Below are 15492 nucleotides of genomic sequence, written 5' to 3' on the forward strand. Positions count from 1 at the left end.
CACAGAGAGAGGCTTAGAAATGTCACCTCTCGAGTAATGGCGTTGCTCTGAGTAATCTCCTCCCCCCCTTTCCCTCTCAGTCGTCAGCAGTGCCACCCCCTTTATGGTGGCTGTTTGAGGCCAATTGCCTCTTCGCTTTCCGCTCTACCACTTTCACAGGTCGCCAGGTTCTGGGAGAAGGGGGTTTGGGGTTTGGAATGCTTTCTAGTGATAACGTGCCAGCCAGCTGCTCTGGCTCTGGTTCTCCTCCCCCCTCTTCCCCCATTATCTCCCAGCTTTGCCTCTCTTCTGTCTCAGTGCCATGACCTTCTGCAAACCACTGTTGTAAAGCTATACTGTCCTGGGAGATGCAGGGGGGGGGCGGTCTCCACCATTCCTCATCAGTCCAGTCCCTGACAGAAATTGACAGAACTATTTCACTCTGCCATATAGTACTTTGTCCTTATAGAAACAAAAACGAATTGAAGCTGTTTCGCCCCCTCTTCCAGTCTGAAGCAGCTCTTCTAAGAGTTTCTGTTAGTGGTTCCCCATGGCTCAGATACATGGCCAAGCATTCAGTATCATGGGCCTGATTCTGTGGAACTCCCTCCTGGCTGAGATTACTCAGGCCCCCTCCCAGCTGAATTCCAGTCACTTGTTACATACCTTTATAGTTCAGCAGGCATTTTCAGCTTTCTATTTTTGTGATTAATTTTAATTGATTCTATCCACTGTATTATTATTTTTTTGTAATATTACTGTACACCACTTAGAAACTTCAATGTTGAGCAGTATACACATGATTTAAATCAATGAAGGGTTGTTCAATTCTTCTTCTTTTTATATCACACGGGGGTCCTCTCTTGATTAAGCAAGCAAAATGTCGTCTGACCAACAAGTTTGTTGTGATTTGGTGCGAACATTAAAACTTTGAGTTTCTGATTTCAAATGGAAAGCATGTTAATGATAAGAGGGCAGCGCTAAGGCTACCTCAGAGAAACGGTTTTCAGTACCACTTGCCTTTGGCCTCTTCCAGTCAACACGAGGTTGTTCCCTGGCATCATTGCTCTTCCACTGTTGCATGATCCTGGCTGGGATGGTGTCGGTATAATTCACCAGCTGGAATCCAGTCACATTTGCACCACTTTCCTTGAATTTCCCTAAGTCGATATCCATGAAGCCCTACAGAAGAAGGAGGAGAGAAGCAAAACAAAGAGGTGAACCAAAGTTCCGAGGACTGTATGATGTGCATATCATTGTATCAATGTTCTACATCTTTGTAATGCTCCCGTGCTACAAAACTGGTTGCACTGGCTTCCTGTGTGGAGCCATCTGTCCCCCAATTCCTCAGCCTTGAGTAGTGTTCTGAACTGAATATACCGTCACTGGAAACAAAACCTGGTAGCCTTAGCTATGACAGGACCCCCCACATTATACAAGCATTTCCCACCAGAGATGGGAGGATCATCAGTTTTGGTTCTCAGTGCTTCTCATTTTCCCATTCTTAAATGAAGTTCTTCACATTTCTGCAGCAAGCTGCATTTTTAACAAATAAGTAAGTAAGTAAGTAAGTAAATAACTAAATAACTAAATAAATAATCCTCATGAAAATCAATCAGCACTATAGTGCAAATTTCTTCTAATAAAATATTTTTTGCGTGAGATTTTGGCTAATGTACACTTTCTTCAAGCAATTTTCCCTAATGCAATGCATACGTGAATGTTATTTTCACTACTGTACAGTGGTACCTTGGTTTTGGATTACAAACAAGTCAAACCCAGAAGTGCGTGTCCCTGTTTGCAACCTTTTTTTGGATTGCAACCCCTTTTTTTGGGATTACGAACAATTTTTGGGGGGAGGCCCCATTGGCGAAAGCACGCCTTGGGTTACAACCTCTTTTGGTTTACAAATGGACCTCTGGAACAGATTATGGTTGTAAACCAAGGTACCACTGTATTAATTTCTATGTGCACTTTCCCTGAATATATGCATATTTGTAAACATTGTTTGGTTGGAAAACCGCATCACAGAATTCAGATAAGTGAAAATTCCTAAGGATGCCCATGTTCTGACTGTCAAATTGTTTTGGCAAGGGAACATCTGATAATATGAACTGAAAGAAATTTCTCCTCCATCCCTAGTTGCCACCACTGATAAAGCTCAAGCCTGGGTTTTAATAATTAGCTCCAAAAAGTGATTTGGGCAGGAAGAAGGGAAAGCTATGGAGAGTCTCTGCTGCTTCCTCCCCTGCCACTTTCCAGCAAATTTCCTAGGCATCAGAACATAAAATCAAACAAAATGACCAGACTAGTTCAGTATCCTTTTTTCCATAGTGGCCACTCATCTGATCCTGGAGGTAGTGAGTGGCCACACTGACAGGAAGGCATTAATAGTCTTATGCTCCATCAATTTGTCTAATCCCAATTCCATAGTTTAACTGTTAATTATCTCTTTCATCTGCTCTGAATCTTCCATCTTTCAGCTTCATTGGATGATTCTGGTTTCCAGCGATATGACAGAGGAAGAAAACATATATCTATTCACACCATGCATAACTTTACACATCTGAAACATGTTCCCTTTCCATAACAGTCCAAATTTTGCAAGTTTTCCTTGTAGCTACAGACTCCCATCTTTTTTATTGCCCCTTTGGGCATATTTCCTGCTCTAGGCTCTACTTTGAGGTGCATACGACATCCCTCTTTTCTTGCGTGAGAGCACTGCACTCCAAAACACATGTTTTTGGGTGCCGGGATCTCACCTCCCAAAAGAATTTTTTTTGGGGGGGGCTGCGAACTTGCACGGCACCCCCAAACACACATTTGGGGTGCCATGAGAGCACAGCCCTGAAAAAAGCACGTCTTTCAGGGCCGTGATCTCGCATGTCATGTGACTCACATGGGAGCATGGCCCTGGAAGACTTGCAGCCCAGTTTTTCACTGCGACATGTTGGAGGGTTTGCATGTACTCAGGAAACTATTTAATAAAAACACAGAACATTTAGCTGGTAAAATGTTAAAAGTCCCTTTGATCCCTTAAGTAATGCAACATAGAGTTTTTGGGTATCCTGAGTGGCCTGATTTTTATTTTATTTTTGTTTAAACCCCATCTTAGCTTTCACCTTCAGAAAGGTTGAATCTACTATTTTTCAATCCCCCATCACCAAGAGGGGAGGCCAAAATGGGATGATGACTTGAATTTCAATGCGAAAAGGAAAATAGGCCCATTAGTTGGAGTACATTTTCATTAGGGCTGCTTGACTAATGGGAAAATGTATTCCTAGAGAATGATTCAATGGGGAAAGTGTCAAAATTTGCAAGGAGCATTAGTCACAAGGAGATGCTCACCCAACTCTAAATCTCATGCACTCAATCAAATGTCAATAGAGGATAAGGCACTCTCAGATTAAGGTCCATGAAAGAAAGAAAAGTTATAGAACAATCGACCTTTCAGTTGACCAGATTTAGCTGTCAAGGAACAGAGTAGACTGTAGAGTAGAAAGTACATGTTACCCACCCTCTCCACCTTCTCCATCACACTGATGTTCATTTATTTAGGAATTTTTACCCTGCCTTTCAGTGTTGTCACATCCGGGGAAGGTTACAAATAAAAATAATAAAACAAACAAATAATAACAAATACTGCAATGACAAATTAACAGCAGCAGAGTAGTAAAAACACAGAATTCACACCCGCTCAACCTACATTTAAAGGCACCTAGGAAAATAAAGCATTTGATTGGTGCTGAAAAGACATGAGTAGGTGATCCTCCCTGTGGAGAGCATTCCAGAGATGGTGTGCCACTATTTAGAAATTCAGGTTTACTCCATATGTGGATTATCCAACCATCCGCTCATTGCTTTCATGTATTTTCCAGCTGTGCTTGTAACAATTTCCACGCAGTCCGAAACTATATATGTATTTCCTTTGATCCCTCCGATTTGCATAAAATCAGACTACTGCAAATGCAAACCGCATTAAACCACATAAAAATTTCCATGCCAGACACTGCGCAGCAGGTTAATTTGAAACATTTATACTGAGAATTTCCAATTTTTTGCAGCTGTGCTCCTGATTTCCAGAACTCTTGATGGAGAAACATCCCCACCCCTGATTCCTCAGGTTTTGCACAAAACCAGAAGGCTGCAGAAGTAAAGCTCATTAAATAATTTTTTTAACATTGCTTGCTTGTGCCGTTTTCTGCTTTTGTGTAATTCAGAGGGATCCAAAGAAAAATAACATGATACTGCAGAGCTATCTGTGTGTACTCCCTGTCAATATTTAATTAGCATAATAGTAGATGGTGGGGCCAAACACAAAAGAGAATGCCTATTGGTATGAATAGGAAAGACCAAAGTTGTTCATTACAGTGGTACCTCAGGTTAAGAACTTAATTCGTTCTGGAGGTCCGTTCTTAACCTGAAGCTGTTCTTAAACTGAGGTACCACTTTAGCTAATGGGTCCTCCCGCTGCCGCCATGCCGCCGCTGCACAATTTCTGTTCTCATCCTGACGCAAAGTTCTTAACCCGAGGTACTATTTCTGGGTTAGTGGAGTCTGTAACCTGAAACATTTGTAACCCAAGGTACCACTGTATATACAAATTCAAATATGTGGGTGTGGATTATTCCATTCTAATCTGAATGGGGCAGGGGAAGCAAATTAACAGCTAAATAATGCTCAGATGTAGACAAGCTCTGAGAGTCCAGTGCTGGGTGCTAACAAAAAATCAAATAACAGAAACAAGCGAAAGCAAGTGTAAAGGGACAGCTCCTCAAATTTTATAAAAATCTATTTATAAACAGCATGTTTAAATGTGTTCCTACTTTTTTGAAACCTCCTTTTTCCTTGCTAGCTCTCTCTATTAATTGATTAGATTACAATGCCTTAGAGGCAGTGTTTTGCTTTGTTACTGTGCTGGTATTATTGCTATCCACCTAGAGCCCCTAGGATACAATGGGTTATCAATCTAAATCAAGAAACGTAAAACTGCCCACTGTGTAAGACGCAAGCAAGCTTTAAAAAACACCCAACAGTTCATAAAACCAGCTAGGTGGCAAATCTGAGCCGCAGCAATTGCACGTCTATATTCCCATCTGCATTAAAATTCCTCTAGATCTTCAAAAGTGGTCCATTAAATTTAAAAACAAAAAGCAAGCAGTTAATAGAATTTGGTGGGATCTGTCAGCAGAGAAAGGGTCCCTGGGCAATACTGGAATGGTGATACTTGAAAGAGGCATAAAAAAATGTTATATATATATATATATATATATGTGTGTGTGTGTGTGTGTGTGTGTGAAATATACTCAGAGTCGCAAAGTGATTTCATGCTCTTTATTCAGCTCATAGTGGTGAGGAGGAATGAGTGAAAGTCCCCTCAAAGTATCTGCTTATATACATTATTTACACAATGGGCTGCACATGATTGGCTAATTCTGGAATTCTACTGTAAGCCAATCAGGTTGTGGATTCACTTATATCTGGAGCATGATTGGGTGGTTCCTGCCAGCCAATCAGACTGCTGCATTGTTCTAGGACCAATCAGACTGATGCATTCTGAATCCTATTGTTCTAGGACCAATCAGACTGCTGTGATTTGGATCCTATTGTTCTAGGACCAATCAGACTGCTGCAGTTTCGATCCTATTCAACTCAGTACATAACAGTGTGTGTGTGTGGTGTGTGTATCACATCGACCATAATTGTTGCTCTTCTCAACCGTTTACTATATGGGTCATGCTGTGTAAATTAAAGAGAAAAATATGATAAGATCAGCAGACAAAAGCTCAATCTAGATCAGTATCATGTCAGCATAATTCCCCCCCCCCCCATTGTGGACAATATACCTTTGGAGAAAAAAAATATCTATGGAGCAGGTTACAAGGGTATTTCTATTCACCATGCACCAACACCTGAATACATGTAGTGTGACATAATACACAGAAACTGGAATTGTAGGTAAAATATCATTACTCACTTTTTCCTCCTCTCTTTTTAATGTTTGTCTGCATGCCATTAGAATGTAAGCCTTCAAGCGGGGCCACTTTTAAAACATCTCCCTCCCTCCCCCCCTCTGTGTGTGTGTGTGTGTGTGTGTGAGCACACACACACAGTACCTGGTTGCTGAATATTCTTATTTTAAATCAATAGATTGAGTTGCATTCAATTGATCCCCTTTGTTCACTGAATACTTTTTGCTCCAGCGGAGACATCCACAAATAGAGAATGGAATGTGATTTCCTCCCTCAAATTCTCCCACTCTTTTACAGTCCCCTTCACTACTTCCCACACTATTCTGGAGAGTTTCCCACCTGAGGGGTGGATCACAGTGGATGTGCAGTTGGAAGGCTGAATCAGCTGAACCATTCCCCACTTCTGTTCATGGAAGCCACCAATGGATTGAACAGTCTTCTGTGGACTAAGGGGCATAACTAGATAGACGCCTATGCATATGAAGCTTGCCCTACACTGAGTCAGGTCACTGGTCGCAAGCCAATACTATTTACTGTACTCTGAGTAGCAGCAGCTCTCAAGATCTTGCCTAGCCCTTCTGCCTAGAAGAGATCTTGCCTAGTCCTTCTGCCTGAGAGTCTCCTACCTGGAATGGACAGAAATTGAACCTGGGGTAGATCTACACTCCTGGTTTTTCAGGTTAAGGAAGGGTTAAGGAATGGTTTTCATAATGCAGGCGGACACATGACGTCCTACTTTTAACGTTCATAATGTGTGATTAAAATGTGACACCAGAGGGCACTACAAAGCAACCAGCAACTGGCAGTAGGGAAACAGTGTTTTCACAAAAGCAACAAGCCCAAAGGTAAGAAACACTCAATTTACAAGTATGCCCTGTGACATTTTAGAATGATATATCATTCTAATAATGTAAAACAGTGTAGATCCTGCCCTGGAGTCTTATGCTTGAAACAGATACTCTTTGTGTTATGGTGGCATTTTATTTATTTTCTTTTGTGTGTTATTATATTTATACCCTTTTCCCCCTGGGGAAATCCAGCCAGATGGGCGGGGTATAAATTATTATTATTATTATTATTATTATTATTATTATTATTATTATTATTACTACTGCTACTACTACTACTACTACTATTCAGGCACTTAGAGTGGCATGCACCGTTCTTGCTTGTTTCATATTATTCTCACGCAACAACCCTATGACTTAGGTTAGGCAGCTGGGGTTTCAATAACCATTGGCAGGCAGCAAGACACACTTCCTTCATCTGAAATGGGTCATGGGCATCACTTGTGGCCACTGGAGGCAGTGCCAGATCTACGTATAAGCTAAACAAGCTATAGCTTAGGGCTCCACTCTCTTGGGCCCCCCCAAAAAATTTAAAGGAAAAAGAACTAGATGTACATTTCCAAAATATAAGATAAAAAACAAATAAAATAAAACCTACATACGGCAACAGTGTTTTGTGTTGTGTAGGCTCCTATGATGTAAGTATTGGGCCCCACCTGCTGGCCTGCTCCCTAAAATATCACTGGTTTGCTCATTTCTATATATAGGGTGCCCACATTCGGCATGGTCTGGTTGCATGACATGTGCAAATGGCTTGAGATACCTATAAGGTCCATAAATTACCATATAGCATATATTCAACACAAAAAACAGCGGCAATTTGTTGTCCTTGACAAAGGACAGCTGGACATATAAAAGGACCCATTACCTTCAGTAGCTTAGGGCCTCATCAAACCTAAATCCAGCCCTGACTGGAGGCCACAGCCAGGCACAGCCAGCACTAGAATGATTGGGAAATTGGGAAGACACTGCTGGGAACCCCACTAATTGCCAAACACTAGTGAAGTATTTCAAAGAAATTACATTTACAACTGATATCAGAAACTGCAAAGACCTAGTGGAGTTCCACTGAATCTACAGTATTCTGGCATATCAAAGAGGAAAGATTTCAGCAATAAAATAAAAACTGTCAGATGTAACAATGGCTTCTTCTTAACTACAACAATATAGTAGCAGTTATAACTGTAGGATGTAGAAGCAAGAATTAATATTTATGCTGTGGTTAAATTAAAATGGTTTCAGTAGTAACTGACAAAACAAATGTTCAGACTCTTACTGCACAGCTAAACTGCATGTACTGCATCATTTCAGAGTATGCATATGTTAAACCTGTACACCTATCACAGGTCTAGCATCTGAGTTGACTCTTTAATTGCAGCAATCAAAAACCTGGAGGGGAAAAGGTCAAATTGCTTTAAAACTAGCCACATGGCAGCTTTAAGTCATAACATCCCAGCCTTACACAGCATCACTCTGTGTATGTAGCTCCAGCAAAGGAAATATTAATAGCAAGCATAGCTACAAATTGCCAGGAAGCACCAAGGGAGAGGAAATGTTAGCATTGATGCATTTTCATGCTTCTTTTAGTTTAGAAAGCTTTTTAAGATCAGTAAATCACAGATAAAAAATAAATTGCATTCCATTACAGCAAGCTATCCAGCTAGGCTTCCCACTGCATCTTCAGTGTCAATCGATCTGGAAATGCACAAATCAAGCCCTGTGTTGTTTTTCTCATCAAATGCAAATGGAACAGCAGATTTACAGCATAGGAAACTTGAGATGACTGGTCTCAAATTGGCCAGCTATTTACCATACTGAAATTTATATTTGTTAAGGTCTTTTCAGGACGACATTACCCTGCTATCAGCTGTCCTTCAAAATGCACTTCACACATCTTAATCAACATTTTTAAAATGGTCAACTTTGACACTTGAGTGATGGTTAACATTACTTCCAGTCCTTCTTTCCGTAGTCTGAAAATTTAATCTTCTGGAATAAAATGCAGCAGATGTGAGGAATAATAACTAGTATTGACTCGCATTGCAATCATGTATGTCTACTCAGATCAGAAGAATGTCCTATTGAATTCAGTGAGACTTACTCCCAAGTAAGTGTGCATAAGATTGCAATCTTAAGGTACTTTCAGCTAATGACTCTGATCCACATTTGTTTTGTATTTTGTTTTTGTTGGATTGATAGTAACAAGAAGAGCTTGAGCAGATACATTTTTTTTTGCCTGCAACAGTCTCTCCCAGTCCTTGGTTAGGACCAAAACTTTTTGTACCATTCACCTTACCTAAAGGGAGGGACACCCCCCCCCCAAAGACCATAAACATATTTGCACAAACAATTAATATGCTAATTTATGTGCTTAGATGGAAATATAGAACTAATCACTATAATTCAAATTAAAAACAATACATTCTCATCATAGTGAGGTCTGTGACCGTGTGATTTTTCTTACAAAGTATATTTAGTCTGACCCTTACACTAGGCTATTAGCATTTCAAAATATCCCAGTGAGAAAACAGTCTTTTCCTTTGCTACCATGTTAATTTATTAAAGAGGAGTTACCAGCATTTACCTGTAGGGAATTTTTAATGGAGTGTAAAACAGAGAGCACAACATAAAATCTTTCCACATAGAAGCACTCTTTTATATCTGTACAACAGATGACACCTCCAGCCTAGTTGCCTAATCCTGCATTCTGTGCAACAAATCGCTAACTCCTTTCAAGTGTTCTGTTGACACTGACAATGAGATATCACATTTAAGCTACGCGGAAGGAAAAAAATAAGAATTTTCCATTCTTCTGTGTTCTCCATAATGCCTTCCGTAATGGATGAACCTCTTCTTCTATTTTTTAAAACAGTAGCAGCTTCAGCTATGTTGGGAGATCTAAGTATAACTAAGGGCTCCTTCAGACAACCTGTTTATTGAGCATTCCCCCTGATTTGCTTGCACAAACCTTGCATTGTGGTTAGATTGCGTCCACTGTTTATTGAGGATTCATTTTAATTTGCTTGTGGGGTTGGTATATGACAATGGGCATTGATTCTGATTTTCTTTTGGAGTGCTAATACATCTCCCCTGTAATAATGTGTTCACCCCAAAATTTTCAGTACATCCCTAACCACACAAAGTCTCTCTGTGTGTTGTTTTTTAAGGGGAAATGTTCTGCTAGGGTGACAGAGGATTTTAATCCACTTTAACTGAAGAAACCTAAATTTTCAGCAGGCACTTGAATCCCTTCCTCAAAATAATGAGTCTGGAGGCACTCTAACATTTGACAATTGACACCAGCCCAAGCAAGTAGCTTGACTTTTCTGATTGCTCCCATCATCTCTGAGAGTGGGGGCCTCCTCCCCACCCTACATTTTGCAGATGAGATACTAAAGCCCTGCTAGCAATGAGCAGAAATATGCCTTTGCTGTGTTTGAACTCCTAGTAGAATCTAGCTATTGTTCTGACAGTTCTTTCACATTTCCTGCACAGCACAGCCTAAAATACCAGCATGTTTACATTGTTTTTCTTTGAGGGAGGGGCGACAGTCCCCCAGGCAACCGTCATAATTCTGAGGATCACTGGCTTCTTCTCTCTCCATTTCACACCTCCTACACCCCTCAAGGCTTGGCATCAAAATGCACAGTTCTAACCCCTTCTGAATGAGGGGAAGAGACCATTTCCTCTGAGCCAACATTTGTCCGGCTCTACTTAATTGTCTGCAGCCGCCTTACTACAAGCCTTCTTCTCTCACACCATGATAATGAATATACTTCTGTCTCCACCATCCAGAGGTCATTCAGCCCTGGGAGCAGAAGGGGTGCACAATCAGATCAAAAGAGAATCCCCTGATAGGGATTGCTGTCCTGACTCCAGTGGTTAGTGTGCAGGGTGGGGGCAAGGGGCAGTTGTCCCAGGCACAAAATTGTTAGGGGCACAAAATTTCAACACCTGGTGCTGCCTCAGTACAGCTGCGCACTTCCCTCTCTGGGCTCCGTTGAAAACGGCTTCTGCATGCAAACCAGAAAGTGGCCTCTTCAGACAACGGAACAACTCTTCTTTTCTTATCTCCTGTGATCTCCTGAGTGGCATGGACACCATTAGGCAGTTGAATGTGCATGCGTACTCCACCCATTTCCCTCCCTCCCTCTGCGTGGCCCTGGGTCCTGGCAACCCATGCTACGCCAATGTCTGACTCCCACCCAACACACAAGGGCAGAGGTTCTTACTTGTATGTAAAACAGAGCTCTCTAGTCATGCAAGTAATGGTACAGGCTCAGCAGCAGGTATAGCAGCAGAAGTCAAGCGTTCAGGAGCCAAGCAAGAAGTTCAGGACTCAGTGGAAGCCACACACAAGGAAGGCAACTGATCTATAAATATATGTTAACGTATGTTAATGGTTGAGCTTTTGTGTGCAGCCCTATGTGCAAAACTTTGTATCTTTCTGCTGCAGGGAATGATGAAATGGAAGAAAGACTTCTGCAAAATAAACCAATTGTGGTGGAATGGAGAACGCCACTTGAAAGTGTGAACGAATGTCAGAATGGACTGAGATATATCCGTCCAATCTACCCATTGAGAAAGCAAGCAGCTCCATACTTCTACTTACACAGAAAGAATGGGAATGAAAAGCTGCCACAAACAGCCAATTCTTAAAGCATTTGTGCATGGGCTTTTGTACAAGCCATTTCTACACCATCTGGGTGAGTTTAAGGTATTTTGGAATCTAAGGAAACTATTAAAACTCACCCAAATGGGGTGGATCAAGCGGGAACAGTGCCAGTAGATATGGTCCTGCTTCCCTTTCTGTGTTTTCACTCTATGCATAGAGTGAACAGGACTGTAGGAGTTCCACAGCTAGAACAATGTGAATTCTGGCATTGTCTTAGGAAATCAGTAGCACAGCTGGATGATAGAGCCCAAGACTTAGTGCTTTAAACACCAATGCTTCATGTCTGTTAAATAGCTTGGCTGTTCACATGAATTCCACGCCAGGCATACAGATACACATCCAACATATATGTTATCAGTCACTTATTGCAATTTGTATAAAGCTTACATGCTACTGAGACACATATGAGATACATACAAAACAAACGTTACTCTAAGGCAGTAAATCCCGCCCCCGAGCTATTTACTTTCAAAGCCCAAGGCCATGTAGATAATTGTAAGCCATGTGACACCAAAGTTTCTGAATGCTACATTTCCTCCCAGAAATAACATTTTTTTCTCTTTTCATTACTTAGGTAGTTGGTGTCCAGATAGAGGAGGCTTACAATGCCAATACTTATGCTTATTATTTACATGACACATTTTAATTGGTTGTTTTGTCGTAAGAGTGAAAACATTTATCTTCTTTAGGATCTGCTAATGAACATGACACAGTCACTGTTGGAGAATTGATTTGGAGCTGGGCTTATTCATCACTCCTGGATAAAGATACCTTAGTATTGACTGTCAGTTCAGCCTTCTTTGTCAGCTGGAGGCTTTGAGGGCTATCAACACCGAAAAGCTCTCTGGCTTTATGCCTTAACCACAAGCCTGTTTTCCTCCCCTCACATTAGAAAGCTTTTATAAAGCAACATTATTTTACAAACGCAATTGGTCACTTCCCCAGGAACTGCAATCCGGACCAAACACAAAGAATTCCTGAACATTTCAGACTCTGTTTGTGGGGAGGAATCTGTAAGATACCACACTGAGCTATTATGCCAGAGATATCCAATGCTTTCATTAGATTTGACTTCCTGAGTGGAATACGAAAATCTCTCCTTCATTTCTATCACAACCAATTAATGATGAGGCTGTTTAGAAGAAAGGAGGCCATCTGCCCAAGTCTTGTTCCAACATGCCTGCCTACAGGACACATGTTCCTTGTCTGCCTCAGAATTACTGCAATGTCAGATCTGGTTATACCACCAAAATGCTCCTTCCATCTCTGTACTGCAAAGGCACAGAGGAAAGGTAAGTTCCTCAAGATCAAGGGGGCTTACTCTCTACTAGTAAGTATATTTAGGATTGCACCATAAAGTAAGAAGAGCTGCAATCTCATGCACACTTACCTGGAATTAAAACCCATTGAACTCACTGGACTTACTTCAGAGTAAACATGCAAAGGTGTGTGCCTTTATTTAGGTAATGCTATCAAATGGATAGATAGTGAGAATACACATCCATTGCACAGCTATCCATTATACATCTAACAATAGATTTACTAATGCCTGATTTGAAAAGGGACAGGTTCTCCATCAGGTGTCAGAGGGAGAAGAAGGCTATGTACAGCCTGGATAGAACTGGCTGGGTCTACTTTGGAGCCTGTGAAGCATATGGTGGCTTGCAGTGGACCCAGGAATCTGGAAGGTAAAGGGAGGAGCTAGAAACAGAAAAAAATTAGAGATATGTAGTCAGGCAGAATCTGATATGAGGAACACTGGATGCATCCCCAGAACACTCCCAACTATTCAAACTCAATGTTGCATGAGAACTAATGTAGATTTCCCATATATTTCATAAGGTATCACTGGCCAAGCAGGTCAGTACTACCAGCTTTAGAAGTGAAGATGAACAGTTTGTGCTCTTTCTTTTAGCTGCTGAGTGGATAGTTGAGTTCATGATACGAGTCCTCCTGGAGCCCTCAGACCTAGTTTTCTAGGTGGTTGCCAGCATTACCTGTCCCTAAATTTAGCCCTGGGAAAAATACAAACAAAAATGAAACCGTATTCTCATTTTACTTGTCGTACTTCAGTATGATTACCTGAGCCCAACAGTTATTGCTGCTACTCTACCACATTTCAGGAAATTCAAGTTCCTTGTGATTTTCCCTGACACCCCGCCCCTTTTTCGTGAAAACCAGGGCTTCTCTTCCAATGCTAGAACCTTTCTTTAGTTTTCCTCAAAGCCTGGAGATCTATTACATGTAGCCACAAATGTGTCACTATTATTTATTCATGAGTGACAAGGGGGATGAATCTGGATGGTGCTCAATTTAGCTCTTTTAATCTCAGGACTTCTTGCTTTACATTGTGCACTGAGTTATGGTTATCGGGGTGCAAAATATATGCAACCTGTATCAGTTGAAAATGGCACAAGGCCATTTCAGTCATCAGTTTTCTCAGCAAAATTGATGGAAACAGGGACCCAATCCTTTCCTTGCCAACGTGTCTGTGCATTTTTTTCTGGGGAAAGCAGCAATTTAAACTCTTGAGCATTATTCTCAGCTGATCCAAGGGAAATGAATTTTTATTCTGTTCAGCTTTGAAAATAGAGATTTCCTGGAAGTCTAAAAGTTCACATGATTGTTTCTTTCTGTTGCGCTCTCTGGTTACACACCAGCTATGAAAAGGGAAAAGCACTCAAACTGTACACAGCCAGAATATATGGTGCCAGCTTAATAAAGTCTTTTCAAACAGTACATCATGTTTAGCTGTGCCATAAAGGTTTTATTGGTACATGCCTGTCCTTACAAATGATGGGCCCATAATTCATTAAAGCAGAACATTCCAATAGTGCCAATAAATCTTTATATAACACTTCATAGATGCTTATTGAACATACATCAAGTAATGGCACAAAGGCTATTGATGTGAAGAGTTTTAGATGTGCCTTGATTAATTATGCCCTTTACCCCAGAGGTCTTTTAAAGGGTAGTTCACTATTTGAGATCATCAGCCTGTGACGCAGCACAGGATTTCTGCATATAATTTACCGTAAAAAAATTTGTATCTACCAGTTTCAGTTGCCTGTTATAGGAAATTTTGTTGGCATGTGGGTGTCTCACCATTCAACAGGTGAGATTGGCCTGGGATGCCAAACTTGTAAATATCTATTTTATTTATGGTATTTATACTGTAGTTTTCAATCATGTCTTCAAGTCAGTTTCTGGGAAGGGAAGACCGGATCCAGTAAAAAAAAAAAATCAAATCAAATCAAATTAAATAAGCTATTCAAAATAGAACAAATGAACCAAGAAATAGAAGATTTAGTACAGGTCAAGCTGCTGCAGAGTAAGCAAGTAAAAGATTACATAGAAAAATCCTGTATTAATTAATAGCTATCAACGGATGAAGAGAATAAAACTGATTTGACCTGGCACCTAAAAGAGCAGATTAGATGTCAGGTGAATGTCTCTGTGCAGAGTCTTCAGTCAGGGTACCATCACCAAAAAGGCCTATTCAACTACCATGTCCCATCAGCACAACGATTTCTGCTTACACAACATCATACTCTCCAACATTTCTCCAATGAAAATGGAGAGATCCTCATGCTGATGGAACAGGAGACTTAGTGCTATGTTGGGTGGACAATTCCTATGGGAAGGTGATCATAGAATCATAGAGTTGGAAGGGACCCCCAAGGTGATCTAATCCAACTTCCTCCAATGCAGGAATCCTGCCCACAGCCATACCTGGGTGGGCTTGAACCACCAACCTTCTGGTTAACAGACACACTGACCCCTTGTGCCACTGGGACTCCTCTTTCAGTACTCTTGATCTCAGGGCATATAGGGCTCTGTAGATGAAGGCCAGAATATTGAATTTTGCCCAGAAACAAATTAGGAGGCATTGTAGATTTGCAAAGGTAAAGAAACATGTTCTTTCCTGCATATCACAGTTAGCAATCATATTTGCCTTAGAACTGAGACAAGGGCCTAGCACTTTTGCCTTCCCAATGGCTATTGGGAAATTATCTTT

The 15492-nt window shown here is 41.0% G+C and overlaps 1 protein-coding gene across 8 annotated transcripts in view; it reads right to left on the bottom strand.

Annotated features, from left to right (window-relative positions):
• The window catches only part of GRIA1 (glutamate ionotropic receptor AMPA type subunit 1), a 189315-nt gene that overhangs the window by 57855 nt on the left and 115968 nt on the right, over positions 1 to 15492 (bottom strand). For all 8 annotated transcript variants that reach the window (XR_014507042.1, XM_083422727.1, XM_083422730.1 and 5 more), the window contains exon 6: positions 1000 to 1161. Coding sequence is in view for 7 of the 8 variants with exons in the window: in XM_083422727.1 (XP_083278853.1) it covers positions 1000 to 1161 (162 nt within the window). In the remaining variant the exon portion in view is untranslated. The remainder of the gene's footprint in view (positions 1 to 999; positions 1162 to 15492) is intronic.

This window comes from Podarcis tiliguerta, assembly GCF_965153285.1.
Source record: "Podarcis tiliguerta genome assembly, chromosome: 2".
In the NCBI taxonomy this organism is placed as follows: domain Eukaryota; kingdom Metazoa; phylum Chordata; class Lepidosauria; order Squamata; family Lacertidae; genus Podarcis; species Podarcis tiliguerta.